Genomic DNA, 17,051 nt, shown 5'->3' on the forward strand with positions numbered 1-17,051 from the left:
CCATTGACAAGCGGTGGAAAGATAGAATCCCCGTCGCCACCCACCGAACGGCGCAACGCCGAGAAACAGGTGGCTGGGGAACCAGAGAATCCCGCTCCAGCTCAGTGCATGATTGCTTAATGGCAAACCTGCCTGGGGAAAGTACAAAGAGGGTTTGAAAAGATGATATCAGACCGGAGAGGTGATAATGATCAGGAAAGACTGAACAGTCTGGGACTTCCCTCGAGAAAATAGAAGGCTCATTAGTGGCTTAATAGAGGTCATGATAACAGTAAACTGGTTTGATGGGTCAATGCAGGGAAGATGTTTTCAATTGTGGCAAGTCCAAAACCAGTGACTATAAATATAAGATAATCGCTCGTAAATGCAGTTGGGAATCCACAGTGAGAATGTGGAACTTGTTACCTCATGAAGTGGTTGTACCGAATTCCCCTTAAAGGGGAAGCTAGATATGGACATGAGGGACAATCAATAGAATTGGGGGTGACGGGGCTTGTGTGGAGTTCAAACACCTCTGAGGAACCAGTTGGGCCAACTGCCCCATTTCATTTTAAACAATTTCCCTTTATTTCTGCTACTTGCAATAGGGAGAAATCGATCCCACATTTGCCACATAACAAGGCTGTTATTATTAAAAATCAGAGGCACATGGAACCTGTGTTCGTAATCACTTGTGGGGAAACCTTAGGAAAATTAACATTTTTTTTGGTGCTTAAGGTAATTAGGCAGCAACATCTGTTCTCATTGGAAAATACAGAATCCGGGACATGATCCAAGTTTTGAACATAAAGAAAGGAATCAGCAGGTGGATTAACAGAGGCATTCTCTGCCAACCAGTTAAGGACAGGGTATGATTGTAAGGTAAGGGAGACACATGCTAAATGCTATTTAAGACGTTAACTGCTTCATGTTCAGTTTGGCACTTGTGGAACAGATTGTGTCTACATAGGGCAAATGGTGACTCCTATTTGTGCATGATGCACGATGGATAGATTAATAATTCATCAAGAAGTAAAGATATACGAGCTTGGCATTGATGTGTGGATGATGGTCATAAGCAATGCTCTTTGCTACTTTGCATAAAAATAAGTTTCACTGTAGTATGTCACATTTTGTTCCTCCATGGTGTACAGAAAGACAAGTATGTGAATGTGATTGAGATGGCACGGACATTTCCCTCAGTGTTTCTGTCTCTTGTGATGGGCTTTCTGCTGATGTCTGGCTCCCACACTCCTATTCCACATCTTGTAGATACACTATCCTGCTCTCCCAGTTTTCCTGTCTATGGAATCTGCTTGGATGACTCCTCCTTTGAACCAGAGCTCCTTTTCCCCCAGCTGAGGATTTTCCTTCTGTTATAGTCAGCATGGACCTTGACTGAGTCTACTCCATTTCCTATTCTTTAATTTTTGGACCCTGTCTATTTGTTGCTTTCACAACTGCGACAGAATTATTCTGGGGTATCCTTCAATCTCACCAGTCCCTAGGCATCTTCTTGCCTTTTCCTCAGGAACGACATGATCACACCATCAAACATATCTTCCTCTTGCCTCTTCTCCCTGTTTTCTGGAGTGCCCATCCTCTCTGCGATAAAGTGCCCTAAATTACTTACCCCTCCATCAGTTTGCTCCTCCTCTATTATCTTCCTGCATAAATACAGATGAATCAACAATGGTCTATTCACCTTCTATTACACAGTTATGCAGAGACCCAAACACCTCTGCGGGGCAAGTGGGCAACATATCTTATCTGGGCGACAATACTCACTGCCCATGGTGTGGTGTCTTCTTTAATGGGCAAAATAGAGGCAAATTAGGTGGTGGTATTATTGAACATCTTGGGCGGGATTCTCCCGTACCCGGCGGGGCGGGGGGTCCCGGTGGGATGGAGTGGCGTGAACCACTCCGGCATTGGCCTGACCCAAAGGTGCGGAATCCTCCGCACCTTCAGGGGCTAGGCCGGCGCCCGAGTGGTTTGCGCCCCACCGGCTGGCGTGGAAGGCCTTTGGCACCACACCAACCGGCGCCGAAGGGACTCCGCCGGCCGGCACGAGTCCGCGCATGCACAGGAGCGTCAGCGGCTGCTGATGATATCCCCACGCATGCGCAGGGGGGGTTCACCTACATGTCGGCCATCACGAAGGCTGACACGGCCGACGCATAGGAAAAGAGTGCCCCCACGGCACAGGCCCGCCCGCGGATTGGTGGGCCCCGATTGCGGGCCAGGCCACCGTGGGGCACCCCCCCCCGGGTCAGATCATCCCGTGCCCCCCACAGGACACAGGAGCCCACCCACGCAGCCAGGTCCTGCTGGTAAGGGACCTAGTCTGATCTACGCTGGCGGGACTGGCAAAGACCCAACGGGACTTCAGCCCATTGCGGGCCAGAGAATCGCCGGGGGGGGGCATCTGTGAACGGCCGCCAACCGGCGCTCCGTGATTCCCGCCCCGCCGAATCTCAGGTGCTGGAGAATTCGGCGGACGACGGGGGCGGGATTCACGCCGCCCCCCGGCAATTCTCCGACCCGGCGGGGGAGTCGGAGAATCCCGCCCCTTAATTCTGTCCACAAGTGTGACACTAAACCACTTGTGGCTCACCTCTATTGCCCTCTCATTCCCTCTCTGTGATTGATCTCAGACACTGTCCCACTGACATTCAACACAAGTAAGACTTCTTACTGCGCTCACCCTAGTCCAACGCCGGCATCTCCACATCATGTTCAACACAAGCATCAGGAATAACACTTTACCTTTCTTCTCGGTACCCTGCAATCCTCGGATCTGAATTCTTACCTCCAAATTCCAGATATCCCATTTACACCACCCCATATCCAGCAAGGGAAGCATTTAAATATCCCTTGCTGAATTCCTCTCCTTTCTCTCCAAATACAAGAATTCAGAAGGGCAGAAAGCTGAAGGAGAAAATGCTAGAAGGTGAAAGAAAATAAGTTTTTTGAAAATGTTTTGAAGATATTCTTTTCTTAGAAATAGTGTTTCCAGGTCATTGATGCATTCAATGAGGTACTCATTCAACTCCAATGGTACAAGACTGAAGCCTTACGAGGTATCAAAGGTTTACAGTTGGCAACAGGCTGGTGGGTAAAGGGTTTGAGAACCCTTTCGAGAACAACCGCTCAGCATTTCTCCCACATTGGAGCTGTACACCACTCCCTATGGATTTGAGTAGAAAGAGAAAGGGTTTCAGCTGTGAACAGAGTGATTGGGCTTTGGGGTCGGGTTCCATTACAATTACATCAGTAGTGAAATGACTCAAATATTACGTTATCCGTACTGCCAACGAATAGTTTGAAGACAACTGTACGGGCCCTTCCTGTTGATTCCTTTATTTCCTATTTGTTTTACTTTGTTGTTATTATTTTGGTCCATGGATTTTTAATGGAGACATTCCTTGAGGTCAAGTAGGTGAAGTGAATAACTGAAAAGTTGTAAAATAGTCCACTATGGTAAGAAGATTTAGATTTTGAACAGAAGGACTCCAACTTTCTGCAACCCGAGAGATCAAAGGGATTGGTTGACTGATGGCCAATGGATTGTCCAGGGATAATATTCTGCCTGGCAACAACAGCAATTGGGATCTGCCAGTGGGAGTTTTTAAAGGACCCAGCACAGAAAGTTCCTGGATGCTGAGAGCAGAGGCTGTGTGTTGCTCTCTCTCTCTCTCACCCAAATGTTTCCTGCCTGCGGTTTTTGAGTCTGAGACCCTGATGAGTCTACAGTCAAAACCGTTACAGACTGGAAGCGAAAACATCATCCAACTGAAGGTCTAGACTGAAGAAAAATCTTCAGATTTTGTCCATCTGACACTGAGGGTGCGTTTCAGCAGCCTCATCAAGCCCGTCTTGGTGTCGGGATGAAGCCGCTGAATATTCAAATGAGCCACTGGACTAATTTAAATATGCTTTTGCTGGATTCACCCTGGGACCAGGATTCACAGGCTGCACCTGGGAGGCATCACCAGGGTGCCGTTTAGTACTGGTCCACACAAAGGTGGACCAGTCATTATGGCACCTGGGGACCCTCTCAGGTGATTGGAGACCCCTAGGTGGTCAGAAACAAGGCAGGATGGCATCCTGGAACTCCCTTTGGCACATGGGCACCTTGGCACTGCTAGCCTATTACCCTGGCAGTGCAGCTCCAGCACCTTCAGGATGCCGGGGCATTGCCAGGGTGCCAGTCTGGCAGTGCTAGGGGTTGGGTCTTGGGGGTTGGCCTTGCCAGATAGAGGGGGTTGAAGGGGAGGGGTTTCCGAGGGCCCCCACAAGGTTGGGGGATGGAGGCCACAAAAAGAGGGGAGGGGTGTTGAAAGGAAGGGGGAAGGGTTAATATTGGGGCAACTGGTCAAAATTTCCCGAAATCCCTCTAAGTGTGGCCTCGTCAGAGAGAATGTCCCTGAAGTAAAAAAGAATGGCAAAGTGCCGCTGAATAGCGGAGTATTTCTGCTGCCGAGAAACACCCCGTTAAACACACCGTTCAGTGGACTTTAACACAAGTCCACTGAATCATGCCCAGAGACTTTTATCCTTTTACTTATAGTATTATTTTTAAGAAATTCTTTCCCCTCTATTTCTCTTGTGTGTGTGTGTAGAGGGTGGGGCGTGTTCAAGAGATAGTAATTAACCAGTAGTATTTGTCACCTATTTAATTATAGTTATTGTTATTAATAAAGTTAATTGTGTTTACATTTACAAACCTGGTGACTGTAGTTATTGGGCCGCCAAAGACCAAAGACTTGGGGTATTTTTAAAAATTACGAGTTAACTTCAATTGTGTTGCGACTCCGGGACATGTGAGGCTGGAATCAACGATGCACTAGCTCAGGGTGTCGTAACACAATGGAAATGTACCATCCCCTCAATTCGAATCTCAGCTAAAAATATGCACTTGCATGGGCTGTACACTTAACATAGGAAAATAGGAACAGGAGTAAGGCATGCAACCACTGATCTACCAATCTATTCGATCATGTCTGGTAAGTACCTCAATTCAATCTGCCAATGAGATCGATGGCACCTTTGCAATAAATGGAAGTTTACAGACGTACATGATGTGACACCTGCTGCTTTTTATCCAGGGATAAACAGATGTGTAAAGCAATGCTATTAATATCTCAGGAAAAATCAGACAATGTGCTTTATTTCTTTTGAATGAAGTAAAGAACCAAGCAAGAGCTGGCTCTTTTGCCATGTGGAATGGGAGCAGAGTATAAGGGAGAGAGGAACAGAATGGGAACATAAGTGTAGGTGACCAGAACACTCCCCAGGAGAGGTGGGAAGCTTCCAGGGAAATTGAGTTTCAGCAAGGGTGACCGAGAGTGGAGCAGGGGGCCCAGTGGAGAGAGAGATTATTTTCTTGTAAGTCTTCTCGGTAAAGCGAGACAATTAGGTTTGTGCAGAATAATCCTCAGTTCATGGTTGAGAATTCAGTTTCCCTATAATCCTCTGACTGAAGCCTTATACTGAAACAAGAAAAAGGTAGAAAGACAGAAAGAAAGAACTTGCATTTTTGAAAATGAAATGAAAATGAAAATCGCTTATTGTCACGAGTAGGCTTCAATGAAGTTACTGTGAAAAGCCCCTAGTCGCCACATTCCAGCGCCTGTTCGGGGAGGCTGGTACGGGAATCGAACCGTGCTGCTGGCCTGCTTGGTCTGCTTTAAAAACCAGCGATTTAGCCTGGTGAACTAAACCAGCCCCTGGTTTTATGGTGCCTTTCATGACTGTAGATTATTCCAAAGTGCTTGACGATCAATAAAATATGTCTGAGAAAAGACAATGGGTGAAAGAAGGGAGAGCAATGTTTCCCATATTAATCACCGGTTTGAAGAGATTTAGCTCTTCAACATGAAAGAAAAAACACACACAAGGAAGTGTGTTTGAAATGTTAAGCTAATAGGGTTTGAAGAATCATTTGAGCTTCAAGAGGGAATGACCTTTATGTTAATCAGTACACTCTTGCACCTAACATGATGTGTATTTATAATCAATAGTGTAGCAGTGACAATCTTTGTGCCCTTTACAGTTGTCTAGTTGTACAGCAATTGATTCAACTTTGGGTAATTGGATGGGAGCAGGAATAAGGATTTCCAGGCTTGGGAGTGGACCCGACTGCCATGCGCTTCTATCAATATCTTGGACAGTCGCATCCTCAGCAATCAAACCTGATTAAATTTGTGGTAAAGGTGTGGTTGCATGCAACAATGACCCAATTAAAGTGAGAACGTAAGACTTGACTAGCACTATAACACTGACAAAGGAATTTTGATCTTGAAAAGGGACTGAATTTCAACAGGGTGGAAAACTCTGCAATCTTGGACTTGACCCCTCCCTGTGCAGCTGGATCCTTGACTTCCTCACCAACAGACCACAATCTGTCAGAATAGGCAACAGCACCTCCTCCACAATAGTCCTCAACACCGGGGCCCCGCAAGGATGTGTGCTCAGTCCTCTATGTACCCACTGTACACACGACTATGTGGCGAGATTTAACTCCAATTCAATCTATACGTTTGCAGATCATACAGCTGTGGTGGGTAGTATCTCAAACAACGATGAATCAGACTACAGAAGGGAGGTTGATCACTTGGTTGCATGGTGTACTGAAAAGATCCTCTCTCTAAATGCTGGAAAGACCAAGGAACTGATCATCGACTTCAGGAAGCGTAGCACGACACCCTCGCCCCCCGTCTTCATCATTGGCTCCGAAGTGGAGATGGTCGATAGCATTAAGTTCCTGAGGGTCACCATCACCAAACGTCTGTCCTGGTCCACTCACGTTGATGCAACAGTCAAGAAATCCCAACAACATCTCTACTTCCTACAGAAGCTAAAGAAATTTGGCATGTCTGCATCAACTCTCACAAACTTCGACAGATGTGCCATAGAGAGCATCCTATCCGGTTGCATTATAGCCTGGTATGGCAACTGCTCGGTCCAAGATCGCAAGAAACTGCAGAGTGTGGTGAACTCAGCCCAACGCATCACATAAGCTTACCATCCGCATATTGTTTCTGTCTGCACCTCCCGCTGCCTCAGAAAGGCAGACAGCATTATCAGAGACCCCTCACGCCCAGGCTTTGCCCTCTTCCAGACCCTTCCATCAGATAGGAGACACAGAAGTTTGAAGACCCATATATCCAGTCAGCTTCTTCCTCACAGTTACTAGACTCCTCAATGACTCTCCCTTGGCCTACTTTACAGGTGTGATGCAACAGAGATCTAAAGCACTTTTAAAACAGAACCATGTTTATTTATTAATCCAGTTCACACTTCATAAACCCACAGTAAACATCTTAACAACTACCAACATCAATAATCCCCACAGGTACAATAGTCTATAAGTAACCCTTAATCTTTCCTTGCAATATCCATAAGACAAATACCTTCTTCAACACAGACATCAGGTTTAAATTCTCTACTGAGAGCAGTTATCACTTTTAAATAAGCAAGTGATTTGAAGATATTCCTTTCAAGCAGAAATAAATCAGAATTACACTTGGTTTTGCTGGATGCAGGTCCCAATCTGCAAAACGAAACTAAACACACTCTGTAGCAGTCAGCCCAAACAGACAGACAGCCCAGCCCCACCCACACTCTTACATCACTGCAGCTATTTGATAAACACCCATTTCTTAAAGGTACACCCACTGCAGCTATTTGATAAACACCCATTTCTTAAAGGTACTCTCATGTGACAGTAAGTACTGTGTACGTTCCCATGGTCGCAAAAAAAATACTTTTCACTGTACTTCAGTACATGTGACAATAAATATCAATCAATCAATCAATCATTTACAGGTTCAAGGTGAGGGGGGAAGTTTCGGGGCGATGTGTGGGGAAGTTTTTCACGCAGAGGGTGGTGGGTGCCTGGAACGCACTGCCAGTGGAGGTGGTGGAGGATGGCACGATAGCAATGTTTAAGATGTATCTTGATTGGGCAGCACGGTGGCTCAGTGGGTTAGCCCTGCAGCCTCATGGCGCTGAGGTCCCAGGTTCGATCCCGGCTCTGGGTCACTGTCCGTGTGGAGTTTGCACATTCTCCCCGTGTTTGCGTGGGTTTCGCCCCCACAACACAAAGATGTGCAGAGTAGGTGGATTGAACACGCTAAATTGCCCCTTAATTGGAAAAAATTAATTGGGTACTCTAAATTAAAAAGTTTAAATTAAATTAACAAAAAAAATGTATCTTGATAAAGGGCAGCACGGTGGCGCAGTGGATTAGCCCTGCAGCCTCACGGCGCTGAGGTCCCAGGTATGATCCCGGCTCTGGGTCACTGTCCGTGTGGAGTTTGCATATTCTCCCCGTGTTTGCGTGGGTTTCGCCCCCACAACCCAAAGATGTGCAGTGTAGGTGGATTGGCCACGCTAAATTGCCCCTTAATGGGAAAAAATTAATTGGGTACTCTAAATTTAAAAAAAAAAGATGTATCTTGAAAGACAGATGAACGGACGGGGAATCGAGGGATACAGATTGTTTGGGCAATAAGTAGTAGGTCTAAATAAGGAATCTGGATCGGCGCAGACTTGGTGGACTGAAGAGCCTGTTCTTGTGCTGTAACATTCTTTGTTCTTTAGTGTGCACTTCTGCGCATCCTCCGGGGTTATTCATAAAGGTCTCACATTCTCAACCTTGCCCCTTGCCTGAGGTGTGGTGATCCTGAGGCGAAATCACCACCAGTCAGCTCTCCCCCTCAAAGGGGAAAGCAGCCGATGGTCATCTGGGACTATGGCAACTTTACCTTACTCAATACTATAATTTATGGACAAAGAGAGCGGACAAGACATAAACATCTCAGGGAACTTACCCGGCAATAACAATGAAAAAATCAAGACGGTTCCATGTGTCACCGAGGTAACATTTCGGGCCAAAGATGCCCAACGCAATCATCTTGGCAATCATCTCCACGGCGAAGAATGCAAAGATGAAATCATCAAAACCCTGAAAGACAGAATTACCAGTCAGTATGTCACATTTGTGTGGAGCCTGAGCAGAAATGTTCAGCTGTTGCTGCCAGCCACTATAGAAAACCTGACAATCTTGGGACTGGATCACGGAGAACCTGTCAAGAGGGCAACCAAAAAAAAAGCACAGAGAAAAGCTATTCACAGCGATAGGTGAAGGTGCCTCTGTCAGCAAATACATCCAGGAATTCAACTCATCTTCACTTACCATCACTTTGAGTGTTGGGTTAAACATTAAAGGAGTCAGCACTGTTTGTCTAGTGAGAAACCTGCTCTTAATACGGTGCAGCCACAGTAAAAAGAGATTTAGATCATTCTATTGCGCAATCTCATGAATACCTATTGGTCCAATAAAATATTGGCCTGTTAGAATGGAGCACAGTAGGAAGATAGGAGCAGCAGGCGGTCATCCACATTCGATACTGTCCCACAGTTCAATTATGGCTGATCTCTATTCCAACCCCAGGAGATATTGAACCCCGGTAACAGGAGTCTTGCCTGCTGGCTGTAGAGCTGGCATAAACCATACGTTGCCACTTTTAGAGATGGCCCGACATATCAAGTGCCACTCAGGCACTTAACTGGACAGTGGCAGGATCAAAAACCCCAGAGAGGAACTCCTGCCTCTGTAAGCTTCTATTTAATCTACAGAACAGCAGGCCGCAGGGAAGGGGGTGGCTACAGTGGAACCATACCTACCTCAGGTTGAATATCATAACTGTAGGCTAAGCTGTAGTTGAGGGGCATTATGGGGTGGGGATGGGTAGCGACGGCAGGGGTTGGCTCTCAGCAATGCTGGGTTCTGCAATCAGCCATCACGTGCCTTTGAATGACGGACCCCCCCCCCCCCCCCCCCCCCCGCCACTTCCAGGAGCACACCCGCATGAGTTTGCATGTCAGCCTCCCCGCATGGTGAGCCCTTGCCTGCCACTGGGTTAATACCAGTGATCATGGTATGAGGTCCTTAACTGGGCATTCATTACCCACTTAAGGGCCTCAATTGGCGGCAGGATGAGAACGCCATCCATGGGTCTTCCTGGCCAGGAATTAATCAGGGTGGAGGCAGGAATGTGATGAATTCTCAACCACAACCCTCCTGCTTGATTAATACCACTGAACTCGCCACAGGGGAGGACAGTAAATCCTGCCCTCTGTCTAACTGCCTTGCTTCCGACACAGTTAATTCCTTTGCCGAACAAAAATCTATTCATCTCAATTTTGAAATTTTTAACTGAACCCCAGGCTCATCAGGGTTTTGTGGAAGAGAGTTGCAAGTGCACTTAAAAACGGCTATGTGTAAATCAGGACAAGGTATCAATCATGACAGTGTTGCAGAGCAGCACGGTGGCCTAGTGGTTAGCACAACCGCCTCACGGCGCTGAGGTCCCAGGTTCGATCCCGGCTCTGGGTCACTGTCCGTGTGGAGTTTGCACGTTCTCCCCGTGTCTGCGTGGGTTTCGTCCCCACAACCCAAAAATGTGCAAAGTAGGTGGATTGGCCACGCTAAATTGCCCCTTAATTGGGAAAAAATAATTGGCTAATCTAAATTTATAAAAAAAAAAATCATGACAGTGTTATGAGGGATTACAACCTCATGCTATATATTTTTATAAAATATATGTGGGTCTGCTCATTGCTGTTCTTGTAAGTTTAAAACCAAACAAAGACAGGCAGCACGGTAGCATTGTGGATAGCACAATGGCTTCACAGCACCAGGGTCCCAGGTTCGATTCCAGCTTGGGTCACTGTCTGTGCGGAGTCTGCACATCCTCCCCGTGTGTGCGTGGGTTTCCTCCGGGTGCTCCGGTTTCCTCCCACAGTCCAAAGATGTGCAGGTTAGGTGGATTGGCCATGATAGCCCTTAGTGTCCAAAATTGCCCTTAGTGTTGGGTGGGGTTACTGTGTTATTGGGATAGGGGGAGGTGTTGACCTTGGGTAGGGTGCTCTTTCCAAGAGCCGGTGCAGACTCGATGGGCCGAATGGCCTCCTTCTGCACTGTAAATTCTATGATAAACCTTTACCTGCCTGTAACCCTCAAACATAAGAACATAAGAACTAGGAGCAGGAGTAGGCCATCTGGACCCTCGAGCCTGCTCCGCCATTCAATGAGATCTTTTGTGGACTCAGCTCCACTTCCCGGCCCGAACACCATAACCCTTTATCCCTTTATTCTTCAAAAAACTATCTATCTTTACCTTAAAAACATTCAATGAAGGAGCCTCAAGTGCTTCACTGGGCAAGGAATTCCATAGATTCACAACCCTTTGGGTGAAGAAGTTCCTCCTAAACTCAGTCCTAAATCTACTTCCCCTTATTTTGAGGCTATGTCCCCTAGTTCTGCTGTCACCCGCCAGTGGAAACAACCTGCCCGCATCTATCCTATCTATTCCCTTCATAATTTTATATGTTTCTATAAGATCCCCCTCATCCTTCTAAATTCCAATGAGTACAGTCCCAGTCTACTCAACCTCTCCTCGTAATCCAACCCCTTCAGCTCTGGGATTAACCTAGTGAATCTCCTCTGCACATCCTCCAGTGCCAGTACGTCCTTTCTCTAGTAAGGAGACCAAAACTGAACACAATACTCCAGGTGTGGCCTCACTAACACCTTATACAATTGCAACATAACTTCCCTAGTCTTAAACTCCATCCCTCCAGCAATGAAGGACAAAATTCCATTTACCTTCTTAATCACCTGTTGCACCTGTAAACCAACTTTCTGTGACTCATGCACTAGCACACCCAGGTCTCTCTGCACAGCAGCATGCTTTAATATTTTATCGTTTAAATAATAATCCCGTTTGCCGTTATTCCTACCAAAATGGATAACCTCACATTTGTCAACATTGTATTCCATCTGCCAGACCCTAGCCCATTCACTTAACCTATCCAAATCCCTCTGCAGACTTCCAGTATCCTCTGCACTTTTCGCTTTACCACTCATCTTAGTGCCATCTGCAAATTTGGACACATTGCCCTTGGTCCCCAACTCCAAATCATCTATGTAAATTGTGAACAATTGTGGGCCCAACACGGATCCCTGAGGGACACCACTAGCTACTGATTGCCAACCAGAGAAACGCCCATTAATCCCCACTCTTTGCTTTCTATTAATTAACCAATCCTCTATCCATGCTACTACTTTACCCTTAATGCAATGAATCTTTATCTTATGCAGCAACCTTTTGTGTGGCACCTTGTCAAAGGGTTTCTGGAAATCCAGATATACCACATCCATTGGCTCCCCATTATCTACTGCACTGGTAATGTCCTCAAAAAATTCCACTAAATTAGTTAGGCACGACCTGCCCTTTATGAACCATGCTGCGTCTGCCCAATGGGACAATTTCTATCCAGATGCCTCGTTATTTCTTCCTTGATGATAGGTTCCAACATCTTCCCTACTACCGAAGTTAAGCTCACTGGCCTATAATTTCCTGCTCTCTGCCTACCTCCTTTTTTTTTTTTAAATAATTTTTATTGAAATTTTTCGACACAAACATTTACCCCTACTACATTTTAAATTATAACACAACAAATCCCCCCTGGAAAATCCTCCCCCCGCCCTCCCCCGCGCGCACCCCCCCCCCCGCGCTACCAGTCTAGCACCCAAACCGTTTTTCCCTTTCTGCCGATGGCCTCGGGCAGTCATTGCCCGCGACCCCCCGCTGACGTGCTCCCTTCGTTGCTATCCCCCCCCCCTCCCTTCCCCCCCCCCCCCTTTCTCCCCGGTTTGCTGCTGTTTCGGCCTCCAGTTCCTATCTCTGATCCAGAAAGTCAAGGAAGGGCTGCCACCGCCGGAAGAACCCCTGTACCGACCCTCTCAGGGCGAATTTGATTCTTTCCAATTGGATGAAGCTTGCCATGTCGTTTAACCAGGTGTTAACACTTGGTGGCCTTGTGTCCCTCCACTGAATCAAGATCCTTCTCCGAGCTACCAAGGACGCAAAGGCCAATATTCCGGCCTCCCCTGCCTCCTGTACTCCTGGCTCCACCCCAACCCCAAAAATCGCTAGCCCCCACCCTGGTTTGACCCTGGTTCCCACCACTCTCGATACCGTCCCCGCCACCCCCTCCCAGAACTCTTCCAGTGCCGGGCACATCCAGAACATATGTACATGGTTCGCAGGGCTTCCCGAACACCTAACACACCTGTCCTCACCCCCGAAGAACCGACTCATCCTAGTCCCCGTCATATGGGCTCTGTGCAGCACCTTAAATTGGATGAGGCCCAGCCTTGCGCACGACGACGACGAATTGACCCTCTCTAAGGCATCCGCCCATGTCCCATCTTCTATCTGCTCTCCCAGCTCCGCTTCCCACTTGTCTTTCAGCTCCTCTATCGATACCTCCTCCACCTCCTGCATTATTTTGTAGATGTCCGAGACCCTCCCTTCTCCGACCCAGACCCCTGACAGCACCCTATCACTCACCCCTCTATCGGGAAGCAAGGGAAATCCTTCCACCTGTCGTCTGGCAAATGCCTTCACCTGCAGGTATCTAAACGTGTTCCCCGGGGGGAGCTCAAATTTCTCCTCCAGCTCTCCCAGGCTCGCAAACCTCCCCTCTATGAACATGTCCCTCAGTTGCCTGATGCCCGCCCTGTGCCAGCTCTGGAATCCCCCGCCAGTGTTCCCCGGGACAAATCTGTGGTTCCCTCTCAGTGGCGCCGCCATCAGACCCCCCACTTCCCCCCTGTGTCGCCTCCACTGCCCCCAGATTTTAAGGGTGGCCGCCACTACCGGACTCGTGGTATACCTTGTGGGGGGGAGCGGCCATGGTGCCGTTACTAGCGCCTCCAGGCTTGTATTGCCGCAGGACGCCCTCTCCATACGTTTCCAAGCTGCCCCCTCCCCCTCCATCACCCACTTGCGCACCATCGATGCGTTCGCCGCCCAGTAGTATCCGGAAAGATTGGGTAGCGCTAATCCTCCCCTGTCCCTACTCCGTTCCAAGAAAATCCTTCTCACTCTAGGGGTGCCATGTGCCCACACATAGCCCATAATGCTGCTAGTTACCTTCTTGAAGAAGGCCCTGGGGAGAAAGATGGGCAAGCACTGGAACAGAAACAAGAACCTCGGGAGGACCGTCATTTTGACTGACTGCACCCTCCCTGCTAGCGACAGCGGTACCATGTCCCACCTCTTGAACTCCTCCTCCATCTGCTCCACCAGCCTTGAAAAGTTCAGCTTGTGGAGGGTCCCCCAGTTTCTTGCCACCTGCACCCCCAAGTACCTGAAGCTCTTTACTGCTCTCTTAAAGGGGAGCCGCCCAATTCCCTCCCCCTGATCTCCCGGGTGTATCACAAAGACCTCACTTTTACCCACATTTAATTTATATCCCGAAAAGTCCCCAAACTCCGCTAGTATTTCCATTACCTCCGGCATTCCCCCTTCCGGGTCCGCCACATATAACAACAAATCATCCGCATAGAGTGATACCCGATGTTCCTCCCCTCCCCTTGTCAGTCCTCTCCACCCCCCTGAACCCCTCAGTGCCATCGCCAACGGTTTGATCGCTAATGCAAATAGTAAGGGGGATAGGGGGCATCCCTGCCTGGTACCTCGATGGAGCCCAAAATACTCTGACCTCCTCCCGTTTGTAACCACACTCGCCATCGGGGCCGAATACAGCAGCTTCACCCACTTGATAAATCCCTCCCCAAACCCAAACCGTTCCAGCGTCTCCCACAGGTATTCCCACTCCACCCTATCGAATGCCTTCTCCGCATCCAGTGCTACCACTATCTCAGCCTCCCCCTCCACTGCTGGCATCATAATCACATTCAACAGTCTCCGGACATTTGTGTTAAGTTGTCGTCCCTTTACGAACCCCGTCTGGTCCTCATGGATTACCCCTGGCACACAATCCTCTATTCTGGTTGCCAGGACCTTTGCCAACAGTTTGGCATCTACATTCAAGAGGGAGATAGGCCTGTAGGACCCGCACTGTACAGGGTCTTTGTCCCGCTTCAGGATCAAGGAGATCAGGGCCTGTGACATTGTCGGGGGCAGAACCCCCCCCTCTCGCGCCTCATTGAAGGCTCGCACCAGCACTGGACCCACCAAGTCCACATACTTCTTATAAAATTCCACCGGGAACCCATCCGGCCCCGGCGCCTTCCCCGCCTGCATCTGGCCTATCCCTTTAACTAGCTCCTGCAGCTCTATCGGCGCCCCCAGCCCCTCCACCCGTTCCTCCTGGACCTTTGGGAACCTCAATCTATCGAGGAAGTTCTCCATTCCCCCCCTCCTCCTGGGCGGCTCAGACCGGTACAATTCCCTGTAGAAATCCCTGAAGACCCCGTTCACCTCTTGCCCCTTCTGCACTACGTTCCCTCCCTTCTCTCTCACTCCCCCAATCTCTCTGGCTGCATCTCGCTTGCGCAGCTGGTGTGCTAGCATCCTGCTCGCCTTTTCCCCGTACTCATAGACCGCGCCCTGTGCCCTTCTCCATTGCGTCTCCGCCTTCCTAGTGGTCAGTAGGTCAAACTGGGCCTGTAAACTGCGCCGCTCCCTCAACAGCCCCTCCTCTGGTGTCTCCGCATATCTCCTGTCCACTTCTATAAGTTCCCCCACCAGTCTCTCCCTCTCCTGCCTCTCCTTCCTTTCTCTGTGCGCCCTTATGGAGATCAGCTCTCCTCTGATCACTGCTTTCAGGGCCTCCCAGACTACCCCCACCTTCACCTCGCCCGTGTCGTTCGTGCCCAGATATCTCTCAATGCCCTTCCGGACCCTTCCGCACACCTCATCGTCCGCCAGCAGCCCCACATCCAGGCGCCACAACGGGCGCTGGTCCCGTGCTTCCCCCAGTTCTACCTCTACCCAGTGTGGTGCATGGTCCGAAATCGCAATGGCCGAGTACTCCGTGTCCTGCACTCTCGAAATCAGCCCCCTGCTCAGTACAAAAAAGTCTATTCTGGAGTACACCCTGTGGACGTGGGAGAAAAAAGAATACTCCCTCGCCCTTGGCCTGCCAAATCTCCAAGGGTCTACCCCCCCCCCCATCTGCTCCATGAACCCCCTTAGCACCTCTGCCGCTGCCGGCCTCCTATTCGTCCTGGAACTCGATCTGTCCAGCCCAGGGTCGAGCACTGTATTGAAGTCCCCCCCATGATCAGGCCCCCTGCCTCCAGACCCGGAATGAGGCCCAACAGGCGCCTCATAAAACCCGCGTCATCCCAATTCGGGGCATACACATTCACCAGCACCACATTCTCTCCCTGCAGCCTACCCTTCACCATCACGTACCTACCCTCCTTATCTGCTACCACCTGCGCCGCCACGAACGACACCCTCTTTCCCACCAAAATCGCCACCCCCCGGTTCTTTGCGTCCAAGCCTGAGTGGAACACCTGTCCCACCCACCCCCTTCTCAGGCGTACCTGGTCTACTACTCTCAAGTGAGTCTCCTGTAACATTGCCACATCCGCCTGCAGTCCCTTTAGGTGTGAAAAAACCCTTGATCTCTTGACCGGCCCATTCAGCCCCCTCACGTTCCAAGTAATCAACCGGGTCGCGGAGCGACCCGTCCCTTTCCCCTGTCTATTAGCCATGTCCTGTCCCCTGTTCGCCCCGGGTCGACCCTCCCCTTCTGACCCGTTCCCCATGGTGATGGCCCCCCCCCCTCTCTCCTCCCGTTCTTCCCTTCCCGTCCTCGGCCTTTCCAGCAGCAACCCGGTATCCCCCCCTAACCCCCTTCCCCCCCCCCCCCCCCCCCCCCCTGGCTAGGACCCCACCTAGCCGCGGTGTATCCACCATCGTACTCCCGAGAGTCAGCTGGTTTTCGCTGACCCGGCTGCCCCTGCCACACTCCGACTCCTCCCGATGTGGGGGGGGAGGGGCCTCCCCCCCCCCCTTGCCATCCCTCTCTGACCCCGCTTCAGCGCGGGAAAAGCCGCCATTGCTGGCCACACCCCACTCTTCTCTCCTCCCCCTTCCTCCGTCCCGCGCGCGGGAAACAGGGGAAAGCCCGCGCTTTCGCCCGGCCACACCCTACCCCGCCATCTTCAATTCCACCCCCGTCCCCATCCAAGCCCATAAAAAAGCCCCCTTAAAACGGGAGGAAGAAAAAAG

The 17,051-nt window shown here is 49.6% G+C and overlaps 1 protein-coding gene across 4 annotated transcripts in view; it reads right to left on the reverse strand.

Moving 5' to 3' along the window:
• The window catches only part of cacna1g (calcium channel, voltage-dependent, T type, alpha 1G subunit), an 827,599-nt gene that overhangs the window by 421,172 nt on the left and 389,376 nt on the right, over window positions 1–17,051 (reverse strand). For all 4 annotated transcript variants that reach the window (XM_038776398.1, XM_038776397.1, XM_038776396.1 and 1 more), the window contains exon 3: window positions 8,820–8,953. In XM_038776398.1, the coding sequence (XP_038632326.1) occupies window positions 8,820–8,953 (134 nt within the window). The remainder of the gene's footprint in view (window positions 1–8,819; window positions 8,954–17,051) is intronic.

Source organism: Scyliorhinus canicula, chromosome 18, assembly GCF_902713615.1.
Source record: "Scyliorhinus canicula chromosome 18, sScyCan1.1, whole genome shotgun sequence".
NCBI lineage: Eukaryota > Metazoa > Chordata > Chondrichthyes > Carcharhiniformes > Scyliorhinidae > Scyliorhinus > Scyliorhinus canicula.